The 17,272-nt window shown below is 40.9% G+C and overlaps 1 protein-coding gene across 1 annotated transcript in view; it reads left to right on the forward strand.

The window, feature by feature from the left end:
- The window catches only part of TAFII21 (TATA binding protein associated factor 21kDa subunit), a 67,771-nt gene extending 51,907 nt beyond the window's left edge, over nt 1–15,864 (forward strand). Inside the window, exon 2 of the mRNA XM_087681704.1 lies at nt 14,878–15,864. Within this exon, the coding sequence (XP_087537830.1) occupies nt 14,878–15,165 (288 nt within the window). The 3' untranslated portion in view covers nt 15,166–15,864. The remainder of the gene's footprint in view (nt 1–14,877) is intronic.
- Nucleotides 15,865–17,272: the final 1,408 nt, after the last annotated feature.

Here is a 17,272-nt window from a genome sequence, read left to right on the forward strand (position 1 = left end):
TGGAGCTTGTACAGAGGCAAACTGTGCCATAAGTCCCTTTATATGAGAGATGAATTTTCCCAAATCTTCTCCTGATCGATATTCCAAGCGAAAGAATTCAATTTTAAGGAAGATTTTAGTATTTTTACTAGTGGCTCCATAGAGCTTTTCAAGCTTATCCCATTTTTCTTTAGCAGTGTTTAGTTGATCAACATGATGAATCAGGGATTCATCTAAGTGTAGCATTATGATTGCTTGAGCACGTCGGTCATCCTCTATATCAACCAGATTTGTAGAGTTTACAGCTCTATTGTCTTGAATGAGAGACCAATACCCTCTCTCCATCATTTTGTATTTTATAAGTACCTGCCATGGGTGGAAATCTTTGCCATCAAACTTTCGAATTTGAGGACGGATATCAGCATATGTTGTGGTCATTGGGAAGGTCTTACCACTTGTTAGGACAAGGGCAGTGTCTAGTCCCTTACAATTTTTCCACTGAATGCGGAAGCAAATCAGACAATTTGAAATCAAAGTAGGCTGAAAATCATATAAATGTAATATTTCAAAGTATGACTGTGGTGGTCCTTTCTTATGTGCAAACTTCTTCCTAGGTTTAATAGTCTTTTTAGGTTTTAATGAAGTAAACCTAGACTGGACTTCAGGCTTCTCCTTGTGGTATGGCTTAGTGGATGAAGCTTGTGTTAGACAAGGTTGGTCTATGATCTCAATGCTTTTTGCTGATGATTCCGAGGAGAGTACAATGACACTCATCCTTTTGATTTCATTGACTAGTGTACTTGAAACAAAGTCACTCACGGTATGTAACACACTTCTAGTGTATAATGGTCTATCTGTTTATAATTGTACACATAACCTTACAACAATATACGAAGAGGAATAAAAACTCACTAGATTTTAGTGAATACCCAACAAGCAAATGATTAGATGATTAATGATTAGTGTTTAGAAACCTAATGTCAAGCTTAGTGAAATGCTTGAATAAAACCCGGTTGGAAGTCGGCTTCCCAATGCACTTAGTGATGTCCATTGAGCATGCCCAAGAGCTTTTGAATCTGGAATAAGCTTCAGTGATTAGAATCACTGTTAATGAAGCTCAGAGTGAAAAAAATGACAAAATGTCAAGCTTAGAGCTTGCTGGCTATGGCTGCCACAAGATACACAGTTAGGGTTTAGCAGAGATCTCTCTCTGTGGGAGGAATTTTTGGAAGCCCTCTTGTGGGAGGATGGCCCACTAGGGGGGCTATCAAAGCCCTAAGATAGCCGACATTAATGCGCCTTGTATCAGATGTACTGCAGCTTGAACTAGTCGCCTGCAAAATCTGTGCCAAATTTGGAAAACACGCAATGTCAGCTCCTACGTCGACTAATGTCCGCCTCTGTTGCACCAGGCTGAGTTGCCGTGGGATAGGGAAGAAGTTCCTAGAAGAAGCCAGAAGGAGATATGACCTCCTTTGTCCTCCCCAAGTCCTCCAATGGAGGTAGGTTGCAGGCAGCTATAGAGGAAAGAGGGATAAGATGAAAGAGATAAAGGCTCATGTGCACTTAGTGATAGCTGAGGCTGAGGGAAGTTGAGAAGATTAGAGATGGCTCTGATACCATGTTGGAAATCAGAGTTGCAGCATTGGAATGGGTGCACAAGAGGGAGAAGAGAGCTCAAAGTATAAGAACAAAATCTTGCTTACTAAGTTGCTTAGAGTACAACTTGTCTCCCACACATGATAGTGACCCATAGGTTGTTTATATAGCCTTTGCCAAGCTAGGGTTAGGGTTTCCCCTGCCCCTAGGGCTATTCACACTCATCTGCCCTTATACTCCCTTGCTTATAGTGGGTTCCTATGCCTGTCTTCTAACAGAGGGCGATTGCGATTATTATCATCATTCTTTGTCACGTTGTTGTTGTTATCATCATTCTTTAGCTTGATCCATTGCCCTTATTGATGTCTTGGGCTGTGTGCAAGGACTGATCAGTCCTCTCCTTTGTATTTAGCATTCTTCTTCGATCATTGCATATTTCTTTCCTTCATCTCTTCCCATCTCTCTCTCTCTCTCTCTCTCTCTCTCTCTCTCTCTCTCTCTCTCTGTGTATTTGTGATTCTCTTCTGTTGCGCACTCTCACATCTTCTTCCCTTCTTTTCATTATGCTTCTGAGAGTCAGAATGAGTATGGTGTATCATCTTCATTACATTCTACATCTGCACCTTCATTTCAATTTCCACCACCTAATCAATATCAATTGAATGTATCATCATTTTCACAACAATTCCAAAACCCACCTATCCCGTCCACTTCATTTGTTGCATCACCATTACCTTTTACACCATTCACTTTTGCATTAGTCGACACATGGCATTGCACACACACTACACCAGGAGGTCCTTCAAACATAGACAACCTTTAGGACCTCTACCCTTCAGTTTTGGGTAGTACTCATGCACCTTCGGGAATGGCTTAGCCTCCATTCTATCTACCTTTGGGTTACATCCAACTTGGGGTCCCAAGTGTTGATCAAGTGGTACCAAAGTTTACCTCCATGGCTTTACCTCGTACTAGTCATTTTGTTGTGCCCAGTGACATTTGAACATGGCTTTGTTAGTAGACCTGTCCATTCATGGCTGAGTCTGTGCATTTCATTGAGCTAGGGCACCAGGATATTATCGTGATTATTTAGGCATTTTTCCTAGCATTTTATGATGGTCATTTTAACATTTATTGCTGGCCGACCTGACATGATTTATGGCATTATTTTTGCCTATTTATTCAGGCTCCCCCTCCACAGTCATTTATCATGATCATTCATCACCTAACTGGTTCTGGTGGAGGGAGAGGAGCAAGTGCCAATGTCTTCACAGCCAATGACTCACATTGGTTCTGTGTTGTCTCATATCTTGGTATATGGATTCCATTTCCCGAGTATCTCTTTGCTTTTGAGTTCCTTGTGTAGTGTCTTTTCTTTTGCAATGTTTCCTTTTCTCTTTCGATCAGATTGCAGGATCATTGTTCCTGCAGCTGTTTTACACTGTTTCAGGTCTGAGTTTTGACTTTTGGTCTGCTGATTGGAGCTGTTTCTGATTGCTGCGACTAATTTACAGCCTTGGCGACATCTTATCATTTTTGGCCTGTTTTCTCAGCATTTGGTAGACTATCATTTTCGTTTTTAGCTTTTTGGGTCTGTTTCAGGGTTGGGGACCTGTTACTGACCCTTCCAAATCTGCATTTTGGTGTCTGCTGCCTGCGTTTTACTGATCAGCACCTGCATTTTGGCTGTTTGTTCCTATGCAGGGCTGGGCGTCAATATTTTCAGGCTAGTTCAGGTTATTTTTGGTCTGTTGTTTCACTTTGTGGTACATTGTGGTACACTGCACAGCTTTAGAGAAGGTTCATGTGTATCCAATCGTCGTGTTCTCATTACTACGCTCTGGTAACTGTTGATCTTTTCTCTACTTGCTTTCTTTTCTGCTTGGAACTAGTGCAATCCTTGTGAATCAGTAATTTTGGCATACTTTTCTCTCTGAAGATCCTTTACCTTTCTTTATCTTCTATGTATCTCCCTCATGATGGTTCCTCCAACATCTCCTCCTGATAGTTAGCATGCAAATATTCTTTGCTCATCTATAAGTGTTATGTTGGAGACTTGTTGTGTTTAGCTCCAGGTTTTTGTGAGGATGCTATATCTTGGTATCTCAGAGGTTCTAGTTTCAGAGCAGGGTGCCATACCGTGGAAGAAGAAGTCTTAGTGCTATTATTGTGGCAAGAAGGGACACCTTCGGAAGGAGCAAGCGTGGAGGTGATGACGGGTGATGACTCTCTCTGTGAATCTTTGTCTTCTCTTGGTCCAGGTTTAGGCTTCATCTATGTGGTCCTAGTGATGGCTATAGGGGTATCCCTTTCAAGTTGCTAGTATAGGTGATGGGGCCATTCCTCACAACTCTCCAGTGCCAGAGAGGGAGTGTGAGGGTGGTGAAATGGGGTAGGTGAACCTCATCTATACAGGTATACAAATACACAGATTCGAGAGAGGGATTTTCTTGATGCACCGACTGAAGTTTGGCAAATTTAAATCATGGAGTTGAGATTAATATCCAAGTTCATGATGAGTTGGTTATTCGATAGAGAGTGAGATTGATTCCTAGTCTGAGCTCACACGAGGGGACACTTTGGCAGTTTGGCCAAAGGCAGGGAATCCATGGTCACATATGTTCAGAGGCATTTTAACAAGATGGTCTTGTATACTACTGCGAGACATTGTTGATAGATATTTAGAGCTGCTACAATTCTTCTCTATTTCAGGAGCTAGTACGATCGACATTGACATTAGATTCTCTTCAAGGCACGTTAGTGGTGGCTTGCACACCCACTACTTGGGTATCCATGGTTTTACTTTTTTTGGTCCTTGTTGTATGTACTATGATGGGACATTATCATTGTATATTGTATTGTATAAGATCACCCATGATGTGAGGGAGGGTGTTAGTCGGTTCATGGCTAAGTCTATGCATTTAGTGAGCTAGGGCACCAAGATATTATCCTGATTATTTAATGATCATTCATCACCTAACTGGTTTCGGTGGAGGGAGAGAAGCAGGTGTGAGTGCCTTCATAGCCAATGACTCACATTGGTTGTGTACTGTCTCATATCTTGGTATATGGATTCCATTTGCCGAGTACCTCTTTGCTTCTGAGTTCCTTGTGTAGTGTTCTTTTCTTTTTTAGTGTTTCCTTTTCTCTTTCCTTTGTCTCGTGTTCAACAGTTTACTACAACAGTTTTCCACATGCTTCCATCACTGCATCCACTTGTGACAGGATTATGCATTCTGGTGCCTCCACCATTGGCACCATATGGCATAGTCACTGGGAACGGGCGGGACGGACCCTTGGGACGTCTTTGAGATGGATCCATGAGGGGACGTGTCACTTTGAGATGTGATGTCGCTTTTCTGTTTGTCACAAAGTGATGAAGCGGGATGCAAAATGTGATGCGAAGTCATGTTTGTGACAGGAGGTTGGAATAGATTTGTGATGCGGGCAGTCGGCTCACGAATGTTTATTATTAAACTTAAAAGGCTTAACCCTTATCCAAATGATTCGTGATAGACATTTGCGATTAAAATATGCTGATACAAAGGCAAGATGACATGTTAGATTAAAAAAACGAGAGCTTTAACCGACTCATCCTATGACCCATGGCGCATTTAGTTAGAAACTAGTCAACTCCCTTCTCGCTCTCTCTCTGTTGCAGGCTGTAGCCTATCCTAACTTCCAAGTTTCAATCTCTCTCTCTCTCCCTCTCTCTCTCCCTCTCTTGTAACTTGTTTTAATCTTCCTCATCATCTCAGATTCTCATGGCATCAACATCCCGAGCATGGGGTAACCACTCTCGTCGAGATGGTCATCATGGCGAAGAAGTAGGAGGGCTCACATATGGTCTTGGTGGGAGAAAGTGTATGCTGAGCATCCCGGAAGTGGGGGAGGATCTCGCGAATGGACATGTAAATTATGCCCATATCGGCGCATAAGTGGAACAAGCAAAGTTTGAGCTCACTTCTTACACATTGAGGGATATTAGGTGCAATACTACCCTAACATGACCCTTAAGAAGAGAACAGAGCTCACAGAGAAGATGCTAGGCTATGAACCTTGTCTTTTGCGAGAAGAGCACTACATGCGCCAACCGTTGGCATTGACCTCTCAGGTATCTCATACACCATCTAGTTCTGATGTTACTTCATCTATTCAAGATACATTTGGGACAGGAACATCAATTGGGCAAGCATCAGTTGATCCTCCTAGGCGACAGCAGTGTTGATGCTGTTTGGGAGCCACAAAAGAAAGAGGAAGTTGATGCTACTGTTGCATGTTTTTTTTTTCCATGATCACATAGCCTTTAATGTTGAGGTTTGAATATTTCAAAGCAATGTGCAAAAAGATAGGGGAGTATGGTCCAACTTGTACTCCTTCATTAGAAACATTGCGCACTTCATTGCTTGAAAAGGAAAGGCAAGTGGTGGAGCAAGTAGTTGAAAAGACCAAGCGTACATGGCAAAGGAATGGTGTGTCACTCATTGTAGATGGATGGAGTGACTCACACAGGAGATCTATCCATGGGGTGGTTGCTTATTCTCGAGGTGACATGTACTTTATTTCATCTCATGATGCTTCAAGTACAGGAAAGTCAGTTGATGCACTTGCTACTGAGTGGACAGATGTTGTAGAGTCTATTGGCAGAGACCTTGCTGTGGGGTTTGTTGTTGATGGTGAGCCCACAAGTAGGGCTGTAGCTATTATTTTACAAAGTGTTTATCCTCATATTATAGTTTCTTTTTGCATGGCTCACTATCTGAATAACTTGTTGAAAGATATTGGAAAGCTCTCATGGAGATAGAGCCTATCATTGATAATGCAAGTTTGATGGTATCGTTTGTGCTGAATCATCAGTTCCTGCACCGTGAGTTCAGCAAGAAGTCAAATAAAATGCTTTTAAAATATTCTGATACGCGGTTTGCGTTTAATTTTCTCATGTTGTGTTGATTGAGCTCATGTAGTGGTGCTTTGTGAGAGCTTTTTATTAGTGATGAGTTACTTCTTCGCCATTGGCTATCATTTGTATAGGGATGGAATGTAAGGAATTGGCAGAAAATCTTGTGTTTTGGGATGATGTGAAGCGTATTGATGCTATGGTACAGCCAATAATGCATTTATTGAGGCTTGTGGATGGTATGCATCCATGCATTGGTAAGGTGCATGAGGCTGTGGATAGGATGATAGAGAGATTGAAAGATTTGGAGCCTGATGTAGATAGGTATGAGACCATCCATGAGTTGTGTGTTAGTAGATGGAATTCTACTACTCTCCCTTGTATGCAACAGCATTTGTCTTGAATCTAGAGTTTCAGGGTGGTGATCAAATGACAGATAAAGAGGTATCAATTGGTTGGAGGGCGATATTGGATAGGTGGGTCCCCGATATGGACACTAGGAGAAAAATTAGAAATCAGTTGGCGCAATATAGGGAGAAAGAGTTCTCCTTTGGCTGTCCAAATGCACTTGTGGATCATTTCAAGGTTCGGGCAGCACTATGGTGGGAGGATTATGGTGCGGATAGGGTGTGAGCTACAGAGTTTGGCCATTCATGTACTTAGCCAGGCAGTTAGTTCATCGTGTCTAGAGCAATTATGGAGCTCTTATAGCCATATCGCATCTAAAAATAATAATCGCCTTGGCGTACAAAAGGCAAATGACTTGGTTTTTGTGAGTGTCAACTTGCGTATGCTTGGTAAAAGCATGATTGCAAAGGCGAATCCATTTGTGGAGTGGGAAATACAATAGACAGAAGAAGCAAAGCCTAGAGGAGCATGCCACCAGCAAGACAAGGATGAGGAGGACCATAGTGAGCATTGTGATGAGGAGGATTCCGAGTGATGTTAGATGCTTCGAGCTTTCAGCTTTGGCACGAGTGATGCCCATTTTGATTAGTGCTTGCTTGCAACTCCATGTATCTTGGGCCTTAGTATGCATCATATGCCATTTTTGACTTGTTATGACTCATTTTGATTTGCTAGCCTTTGTCACAGTCATTTGGACTTTGTTTGAGCATATTTTCTACTTTGGTCTTGAGTTTCAGCTTTATAGTATGTACTTGTAGTGTTATTGATAACTGAAATTTGACCATCGATGGCAAAGCTAAGATGTCATATGAATCATGATTTTATCATTATACATTATTCAAAATTTCAGCTATTTGAATTTTGTATCGTGTAATGTGTTATTATTAATTAGACTTTAGCTTGAGCCTTGTATTAGTGTCGTAACTCGTTACTCGTAAGTCGTTGCTCAAGTTACATCTTTGTGTTTTGCTTTGATGATGCTTATTCTCATTCTAAAGAAAGTTAAGTATATATTTTGTTAATTCTCAAGTATATTTGGCATTTTTTTGATGACGTCCCGATTCCTCATCCCTCATCTCCTACTTTTGGCCGTCCCGGTCCTTGTCTCCCCTCACTTGTGACTATGCCATATGGACACTCCTAGCCTATTTTTACCTACCCACCTCCTATTCCTTTTCATCCCCCTCTCTCCTACCCACCTTATCTTTCCTACACTTCTTATCTAACACCTCACAGTTTATTTTCCTCATTAGCCAAGTATGTTTTCTTTGATAAAACTTGTTTCAACGGGTCTAATTACACTACTTGGTCAAATTTGATGAGGCATACACTTGACTCTCGGAACCTATAGGACCCTATGCAAGGGTTGGAACCGCAACCCAATCATGAAATTTTTCCATACGAGGTTGTTCGCTTATGGAAGGCTAGGAATGCCTCCGCCATAGTGGAGCTGATGCAAGGTCTTCTGCCTTGGTTTCATTCACAGCTACAACACTTTAACCTCACATTCGAGCAATGGGGACACTTGATTGATTGCTATGTGGCTCGATATATGACTTGTCATATCACGCTTAACCATGAACTTGAAAATTTCAAAATCACTGATCAAGGTGACCTTGAGGTCAAGTTGGCCATGTATTGGCGAGTTCTTGTTGAATTCTCTACCATAGGGGCTTCTAAGTCTTTTGATGTCCACGATACACATTTCTAAATAAGTTGCTAAGAAAATACTTCCATTTTGCACAGCATGTGATCTCACAGTATCACGGAGACATGAAATTTTAAGATGCTTTATTCTTGTTGATAACATTTGATATAATGTGCAAGGTTGTTTAGCACACATGATGCACATGGCAGTTATTTCGGTAATAAGCCAAGGACCTGGAGGATGCAGTGGGTATCAAAGGCAAAAGTTGTGATAAGTTATGCCAGTTGGCCTTTGGGGGTCACTTTCAACTTTGACGCTAGGACAATTATTTGGCCAATAAGCGTCGGTGGTGATAGTACTGACTAAGTGTCAACAGAGTTTGGGGACCACTTAGGTTGCAAATGGCCTAGCCAATTTAACTATAGATGGCACATTTAATTTTGGGTAGGGTGAGAAGAATTGAAATTAATTTTCAGGATTATTTAATTTTAAAAATTAATTATATGTTTGGATGATGCTGAAAATGGGTTTAGAAGACTGCCACTTGGCAAAAATGACCATGCAAATTGAGAAAACGTCTTTTGGGGCTAGGTCTCAGCCATTTAGTTAGTTTATGGCTTGGGAGAGGGAGAGAGAGAGCTGCTGGTCCATTTTTTGATCAGAGAACAGCAATTTGCTACAAAAGACAGCCATTTGGGGGGCTCAGCAAGTAGAGGAGAGCAAGGAGACGCCTTTCAAGGACTGGCAACAACATTGTTGATCAGGTGACATCATTTTGGAAGTGCCTAGCAATAGATGATTGCATTAAATGCAGGCTGGAGCAAGCAACAGGCAGAATTTAGAGTTTTCTCGTGAATAAAATCAGATTTCTCTATCATCTTGGCTTTCTCTTACCTTTTCCAACCCGTTCTCAAGAGATCTCAGCGTTTTTAAGCCATTTTGAGTAGATTTCAGCCAAATTCGGTGGAGAGCAAAGATTTCTTTGGTGTAAACTCTAAATTTTTGCAGAAAGTAGGGTTTGACAGCCACCTTGAGACCCCTGCCAATAGGAGAAGGCATCGTACATTGAAATCAACACTTGAAGTTCGTGGAATTGATAGAGATTTCAAATGCCAACCCACCCATTGTAAATTGGGGCAACATTTGGGCAATTAGTGGTTTCAATTGGTGAAAATCAAGGGGCAACTGGCCAAATTGGTTGTTGATTGTATATATAGCAAGGGCCTTTTGAATCAACAAGGGAGATTGTAGAATCTCAACTTCTACAATGTCCATTAGCAATGAAAGATATAGAAATATCGCAAGGGGCGCTAGTTTTGGGGCCAATAGGGTGTCCAATGACCAAGATTAAAGTGGTAAAGTGTGCATTTTCAATTTATGTGAATTTTATGCTTGTTGTAATTAGTGTTAAATCAGGTTATTTACCACCCTATCCAAAAAGGAAGCTTGGTTTCACAAAGCCTAGCATATCCACTTTGTATGCATTTGAGTGTCAACTATTATTGCTTTACGCTTGGCTGTTCGATCAATTTCATGGTCCTTCATCTTAGAGGAGATCCTTACTTTATCTTCTTAGAAGGGGCAACAAGGGAAGGGCGAATAAAGCCAAAACCATATTTCAAATAAGAATCCAAAACAAAATCATAACCAAAATCAAGCCAATGAGTTACAAGGAATCTCTTAGTCTTATCTCAAATCCAGGTGGTAGATGTACCTTAAAAGAATAGGTATTACCAACATTGTCAAAAGGTTGGCCATTATGACAACGAGTGTCAATCATAGGCCAGAGGCATAGAATCCAAATCAAAAACTCAAACTCTTGCCCCTCAATCGAGCAATCCCTAGCAGGGGAGATGGGGTGGTGGCAACCAAAAGAGGGGCTGTGGCGTGGTCAGATCTACATTGCTACCAACTAGTCATCACAATTGACTTCGTTCTCAATGGTAGAGGGATTGTTTGATTGGTTTGTTGAGGCCTACCTCGTCTCTCTCAAGACATCTAAGAATACGAATCTCATCCACAGCTGCGGGTCATTTCACGATAATGTGACTACAAAGGCCTACTCTTCACAGTAGAGTATTTCTTCTCTTGTTTGGATTGTGGACAATAGAGCTACACATCACAAGAGCTCTGTCTAGGACATTTTTCTCACTCAAGTCTCTATAATCGGGCATGTTCGAGTTAGAAGTAACTCGTCAATCAAGATTTAGACTCATAATCGCATCAGTTTTGCTACTGACTAAGGTTCAAATCTTGCTACGCTGAATGATATCTACCACGTCTCCCCAGCTTGGGATGAACTTGTTATCTATTTATTAGCTTTGTTGGTTAGGGCGAACGATCTTCTTTATAGCGACCATAGTCGAGGTCCTTAACTCTCAAACTGGGTTGGTGATTGCTCGGAGTGAGGCGGCACAACCTAGTGGCCTACATCAAATTACCAAATTTCTTTTCAAGCAGATACTTGAGGACTTAAAGGTCTACTGCTTTCAGGACTTAGCCATGATAGGAGAGCCCACGAACAATGAGTTTGGCATTTCCGCTTGGGACATCTTGAGTATGACTCTTTGTATGAGTTGTCTCACCTATAGATGGTTGAGGGTCTTTCATGTGTGAAACTATCTAGAGATGTATGTAAAGCTTGTTAGCTAGAGAGGGTCACTTATGTCGTGCTATACGTGACAACTTACTTATCACTGGCTCAGATTTTGTTGCCATAGTGAAAATTAAGGCCCATCTTAGTTTCTTATTCGAGATGTTTGACCTCGGTCAATTGTCTTATTTTTTGAGAATGAAGGTTGTTCGTTTTGAGGGAGTATTTTTGTGCCATAGCAGAATTACACTCTTGAGTTGGTAGAACAATATTGCATTGATCAGACATGGCATGTGGCCACGCCTCTTGATTCCACTATCCACTTGTCAAACAATGCTCTCGGTCAAACCTTCTATGATCATACCTATAGGTTTTTTGTAGGGAAGCTTCTCTGGTTGATTCACACTGGCCAGATTTAGCATACTATGTTAGTTTTCTTAGTCAATATTTCATTGCATCTAGAATGTCACATTGGATTGCTTGTTTACACATTTTGAGATATCTTTGATGTACTTATTCTTATGGATTGAATTTTAGTCATGGTTTATGCTTGCACTCTACGATGATACCACTAAGGCTATATATTTGAGGAGCTTTTTAATAGATTGCTTCAGACATCATGTATCTCTTTTGTACTTTGTATCATCATCTGCATCATCAGGATAACCATAATTGTAAAAGGGCACTTGGGTAAGTAAACAATTCCTTGTGAGGGCATTGTCCAAGTGGCGTTGCATAGCATTTTGCATGAGCGTGATCACTTGCATTGCCTCTTGCTTAACTCCAGTGTATCGATATTTTGTTCTTTGTAAACATGTATTCGTGCACTTCTAACCTTTTCAGTCTTTGGAGTGGTCAACTTTGGATCTACCATATTTACGGCATTGTACATGACAGTCTCCAAGGGTAGTCTCCCTTCCTAGCTTTGCTTGCTCTGCTTGCCTAGTTTGCTTCCCTCTGTCTTTTTTTGCCTCTACCACATACTCCCCATATTCCACTATTCTTCGTCATTGACACCCAGTAGTGGTAGGGATAATTTGTTTGTTTTGTGAAGGTCTTGGGGTTGACCATCCCTTATCATTCTCCCTTTGGGGCATAGCTACTCAATAGGCTGAAAACTGATTGAAAACACTCATTCAGCGATAAATCTTTCCAAAAGAAAACAAAAGTCCTTAAAAAGGAAAAAAGTCCATCGTGTTTCCGTCTACCTTTGCAAGACTTAGTAGGCCATTGGGCGGCCAACGTGCGCACTTTGTTCGATGCTTTGCCCTCTTTGGGGTAAACAATTGGGCTCACTTGGTAAGAATACCATCACCTCTGTAGTCTTGGTAGGTCACTTGGTAGCCGACGTGCATCCTTTGCCAAATGACCTGGCTAGTTTGGGGTGGGATGACTTGGGTTAAAAGAAAAGAAAAAGGGCTTGAGCTCGTTTGTAGTCCCTTTTTGGTTTGAGTTATGGGCTTGAGAGGGGGTGTTAAGCTAAAAATACATTAGCTTTATTTAAACAGCCCCAAAACTCAAAATAATAAATGAATTTACACCTTTTATCAAAGAGAAATGCAGTTCTAGAGAGTTCCCATGTCCCACATGCAAACCCTAATTTTGGAGGCCCCAAACTTTCTATAAATAGATAGGCTTCCCTCCTATTCAGTCAATCTCGTCGTTGCAGCCTGCAGGTGCCAAAGCTTCATTGTCCACACTCCATACAATGAGGATATCTTAGCTGGAGTTGTCCAAGATTGTTGTCCACCCACTAGTGCCTGCTGCCCTGCCATCTCTTGTCGTTGGTGGACTGTTTTCAGTCCCAATTCTGCTACTGTCCACTATTTTGGTGCTGAATAGGCTCCATTTTCAGCCCAGCTGAGGTTGGCTCTTGGTGACTGCTACCTGGCTGTATTCACTCCTTTTTGCTGCCTTTTTGCCAAAACTGCTGCTGCCCAGCCCCAAACATTCCTAAAAATCTGTGTTTTGCTGTCGCTGCACTTCACCAGGCTGCCATGTCATCATTCAGGTCTGCATTTGCTGATTTCTTCTGGTCTATTGTTTGTTTAACACAGATCTGGCATCCACTATTGCGTTTGTTGCTGCGAGACATCTTTGGAGGTTGACTTGCTGCGTTTTGGGATCCATCAAGAGCACATCACACTCTCCAACTCAAACTCCCTACCCTGGTCCTTGAGACACAGGAATTCGTGGGTTAGTATTCATTCCTTGCACAGTGTGGTGCTCCAAAAGCACTATAGTCTATCTAGATTGATTCATTTCATTATTTGTTGTGTTCATTGTCTTCGAGGCACCCTAACCCTGTGTTTTGTTATCAATTTGTGCTTTGTCGTATGCTCATATTTGAGTTTCAGTGTTAGGACGTTTCTTTACATTGATTAGTGGTGGGAGGTGCATCAGGAGCTAGAGTGGAAGATCCACTTGTGACAGTGGATGAACAAGGTGAACTTGCTGCATTTTGTGGAGTGGAGCCTGCATGTCAAACCTTTGAACTAGACACACAGCCCCAAAGTTGTTTGGCAACCAAAACATGTTTCATCATGTATGGCCACATCGAATAATTTGTGCCATTCAATTTATTGGAATCCCTAAACATATTTCATAAGTCATTTTGGCTTACCATTGCTTGCTTTATAAAAATAAATTTTCACAATAGTGGGTACCAGATGGGTACTTGTAGGCGCAACAGTATGAAAGAGCAAGGAAAAGCTCAAAAAACTTACAAATTTGCATGAGGCTCAATGGCGGCAGTGGCTCACGAGTTGAGTGGTGGTGGGGCTGAGACGAGGCATGGCTCTACTACCGCTATTAGGTTAGGATTCAGTAGCACATGTGCACACACATTCTTATAGTGAATAGGTGAACAACAAAAGACGAGAGTGCTGGAAGGTCACATCCACTATGTGAGAATGATTATGAAAGTACAATCCTTAAGGTACTAAGTACCACACCCATTGATGGGTGTTCACACGGGGAAAAAGCTCTTCTCTAGCTAGAGGGTGAAAAGTTCCCATGGATAACAGTATGTTCATACCAAAACTACGGAGGAACATGGTAAGTGTAACACATTTCTGCAGCTACTTTGGAATCTGCAAGTGAACATGTCCAATCAAACTCTTGTCTGAAAATATTCCCGAAAACTTTGAACACAAGAATATAAACATATTCATACTCCAAGGAAACATGTTACAAGAAACACCGGGCAATCAGGCTTCATGAACTAGTAACAATATCTGTAAGATGTTCAAGCCACATGTAATGGTGGCAGCAATGAAATATGTTAAACTGCTGCTTTCCTATGGACCATTTTTATACATTTTCCTCTTATGAAGCATGGTTTCAATTGGACCACGGTTTGCAAAGAGTCCCAAGTGTTTGACCCCCCAATTTAAACAGTCATATGAGAAAAATACCAAAGAGTAGTTCAAGGAACCATGGCTCCAATTACTTCAATCTTTTTCTTACTATTTTTACATTTGGTTTGTAGCCTGCAATGGCCAGGCAACTATAGGTTGGTGCAAGGTGCAGCTACTCCATAGATTCCTCATTTGTTCAGACAGCTTTACTGCTTAATTTGTTAGCAATGTCAAGGTCATACTAGCTGAAGTATTTTTCTTGTTACTTGAACAAAGGCTGCTTGAAGGACTTGACATTTGTATGACATTGTGATAAATATGTTATCACACTGGAGCATGTATGGTTTTCAAAATTTAAAAACATAATATTTGCACTGTACTGTTATGGATGCAGACGTTATTGGAATTGGCCAGGACCAGGAACAGTGTACCTTTACCTAAAGCCATTAATGGGCCGGGTATAGCACTGCCTCCTGAAGCAGATACACTTACTGCACAAAACTATCAGCTGGTTGTACCAACTAAGCAATCAAACCAAGTAGAAGAAATGGAGGTAGATGATGGAGATGAGAATCAGGCAGCTACGAGCAGTGGCATACCACCTAGCTCAGTGCTAAGTGCAGAGCAGGATATTTCTAAGAAAGTCACATTCAGCCTTGCTGGTAAAAGGCCCCGGAGCTAAGTCCCTGAGCTGTCTGAACTTGCATCCAGCAGACATCATATGTACAGATAGATGATTTGCTAAATAGTGGCAAATCAACTCAATAGAAGGTATTTGAAACAGCAGTGGTATTATCACCTGTGATCCTGAAATTCCACTTGGCAAGATTTTATCAACATGTATCTGAAAAGTTGTAGCTATGTGCAGTATGTATTCTACACATGCCTTTGGCATGTGACACATCGTATTTCACAGAGCATGCAGCAACTTCAGTTTTTAGGCATTAACCTTATAACAAAAGGAAGGTAAACTCTCCAAAATTAATGCACAATCAACTTGGCTGGATTATCTAATCGTTTGTAGCTGGACACGATCTCTCCTTATCTTTTTCTTGCTGGTCATGCAAAATTTGATGGCCCTGTTTTGGTTTCACACTAAGATTATGAACTTTGAAGACATGGTCTCAATGTCTCTCAAGTGGCTTACTTTGTGTACCATGGAAAGCTATCCAAGGTCATAAATGTTTGAGAATGTGCAATACAACAATGTATGTGGTTTTTGCTGAGTTTTAACAGACACAGCACATTTTATAACCAGACAGAGAAGGGTAGCTCCCTAATCTGTAGGTTTTCTACTTTTTAATTATCAACAGTCCTCTGTCTGTCACTATGATCAGCTACACGCTTCTGCTTACAGGGTGTGGTTTTGTTTTGGCTATTCAATCACAGCCTTATTGGCAGAGATATTGCTTTCTATATGGTTCTTTTAATCAAATACTGAGTACTGGTCAATTGTTGGCCATTTCATTATTAAATAATTGGCTCATCAGAGAGGCTGCATCTATGACAGGAACAGTACTCTTAGTCCATGATAAGGTGGATATCATAATTGAAGAGCTGGCAACATAGAAAGAGAGAACAACTTGTCATGAGCTTCCTTGCACAGATTCCAATTATCACTCAATTGTTCTAGATATTCACAATGAATGTTTGGATGGTCAAATACTTTGCCATTATCTGATCTGCTACAACAAGTGATAAAACTTATCATAAGGTGTGATTGTTTGATGCATTTTCAAAGCATTTTGGTGTTGCTTAGATTTATAGATGATGTATGTTGAGGAGTGGTTTATCCAATAGCAAAATGGGGTTCCTTTTTCTTTGTTGTGTGGTGTATTGGCTATATATGCTCTATGGTGCTTTGCTTTGGTATATTGTTGTAGATTCATCGAAAGTTGTGTTGCTTGGTGTTTATAGGGGGTACTTTGTAGCAGTGTTCATTGGGATCCTTCCTTGTTGTAGCCAAGGTTGAAGTCTCTTGCAAATATGAATGCTTGATTTTGTGGTATCATTTGCAGGATGTTCCTATGGCTGGTTGTAAGTGTTGTGATTTGAATGGTTGGCAGGTTGTACGAGAAGGTGATGTTTATTTCATTGTTTGTTTTTGCCTGGAACACTGTTATCAGAAGTTCAATGTTTCTTATGTTGTCAAGTTCCTTTTATGAGTTGTTGACAGTTGCACTAATTTGTAGTGTGACTCAATGCCCTATTGAAAAGTTGAAAGAGTCAAACTAAGGAATTACTGTGTAGTTGACTTGGTTTCAAGCAGGGATAATATATTTTATTGCATTACTGAATTTGTGTTAAATTAATGTTGTTGAAGCCTTTTGTAAGCTGTCCTAGTGTTTGGATGGATCTGTTGATTATTTTTTACTGGAGTGTTGTATTTTTGAGCTAATAGGGTGCTTCGGTTTGCAATCAGTTTGTTTTTATGGCTGCTGATGGATCAAGTTGTAGGTGTCTTGTCTCGAGTGAAGCATGTTCAAACGAGTAGGGTATGATATTTTGGAGAGTACTGTGCAAAGGCCACATGTTTTTATATTTGTAGGATTGACTGCAACTGTGATGCTAGCTGTATTGGGAATTTTATCCTTCAGATTGCGTTGTTTCTTCTTATCTGGAATTTTCTTGTCATTCGTTGTTGAGGATCCAATTTTTGTTCTTTGTAAGTCTTGGTTTTGGTACCTAGTTTGTTGATCAACTCTAGGATTGGTAAGTGTTGAGGAAAACCATTTATCAAGCGAGTTTATTTTAAAGGTACATAAAATATCAGATTGAGACTTGGATCC

The sequence above is a fragment of the Lygodium microphyllum genome, chromosome 7 (genome assembly GCF_053477565.2).
Source record: "Lygodium microphyllum isolate KBCC chromosome 7, Lygodium_microphyllum_v1.1.10, whole genome shotgun sequence".
NCBI classification, from domain to species: domain Eukaryota; kingdom Viridiplantae; phylum Streptophyta; class Polypodiopsida; order Schizaeales; family Lygodiaceae; genus Lygodium; species Lygodium microphyllum.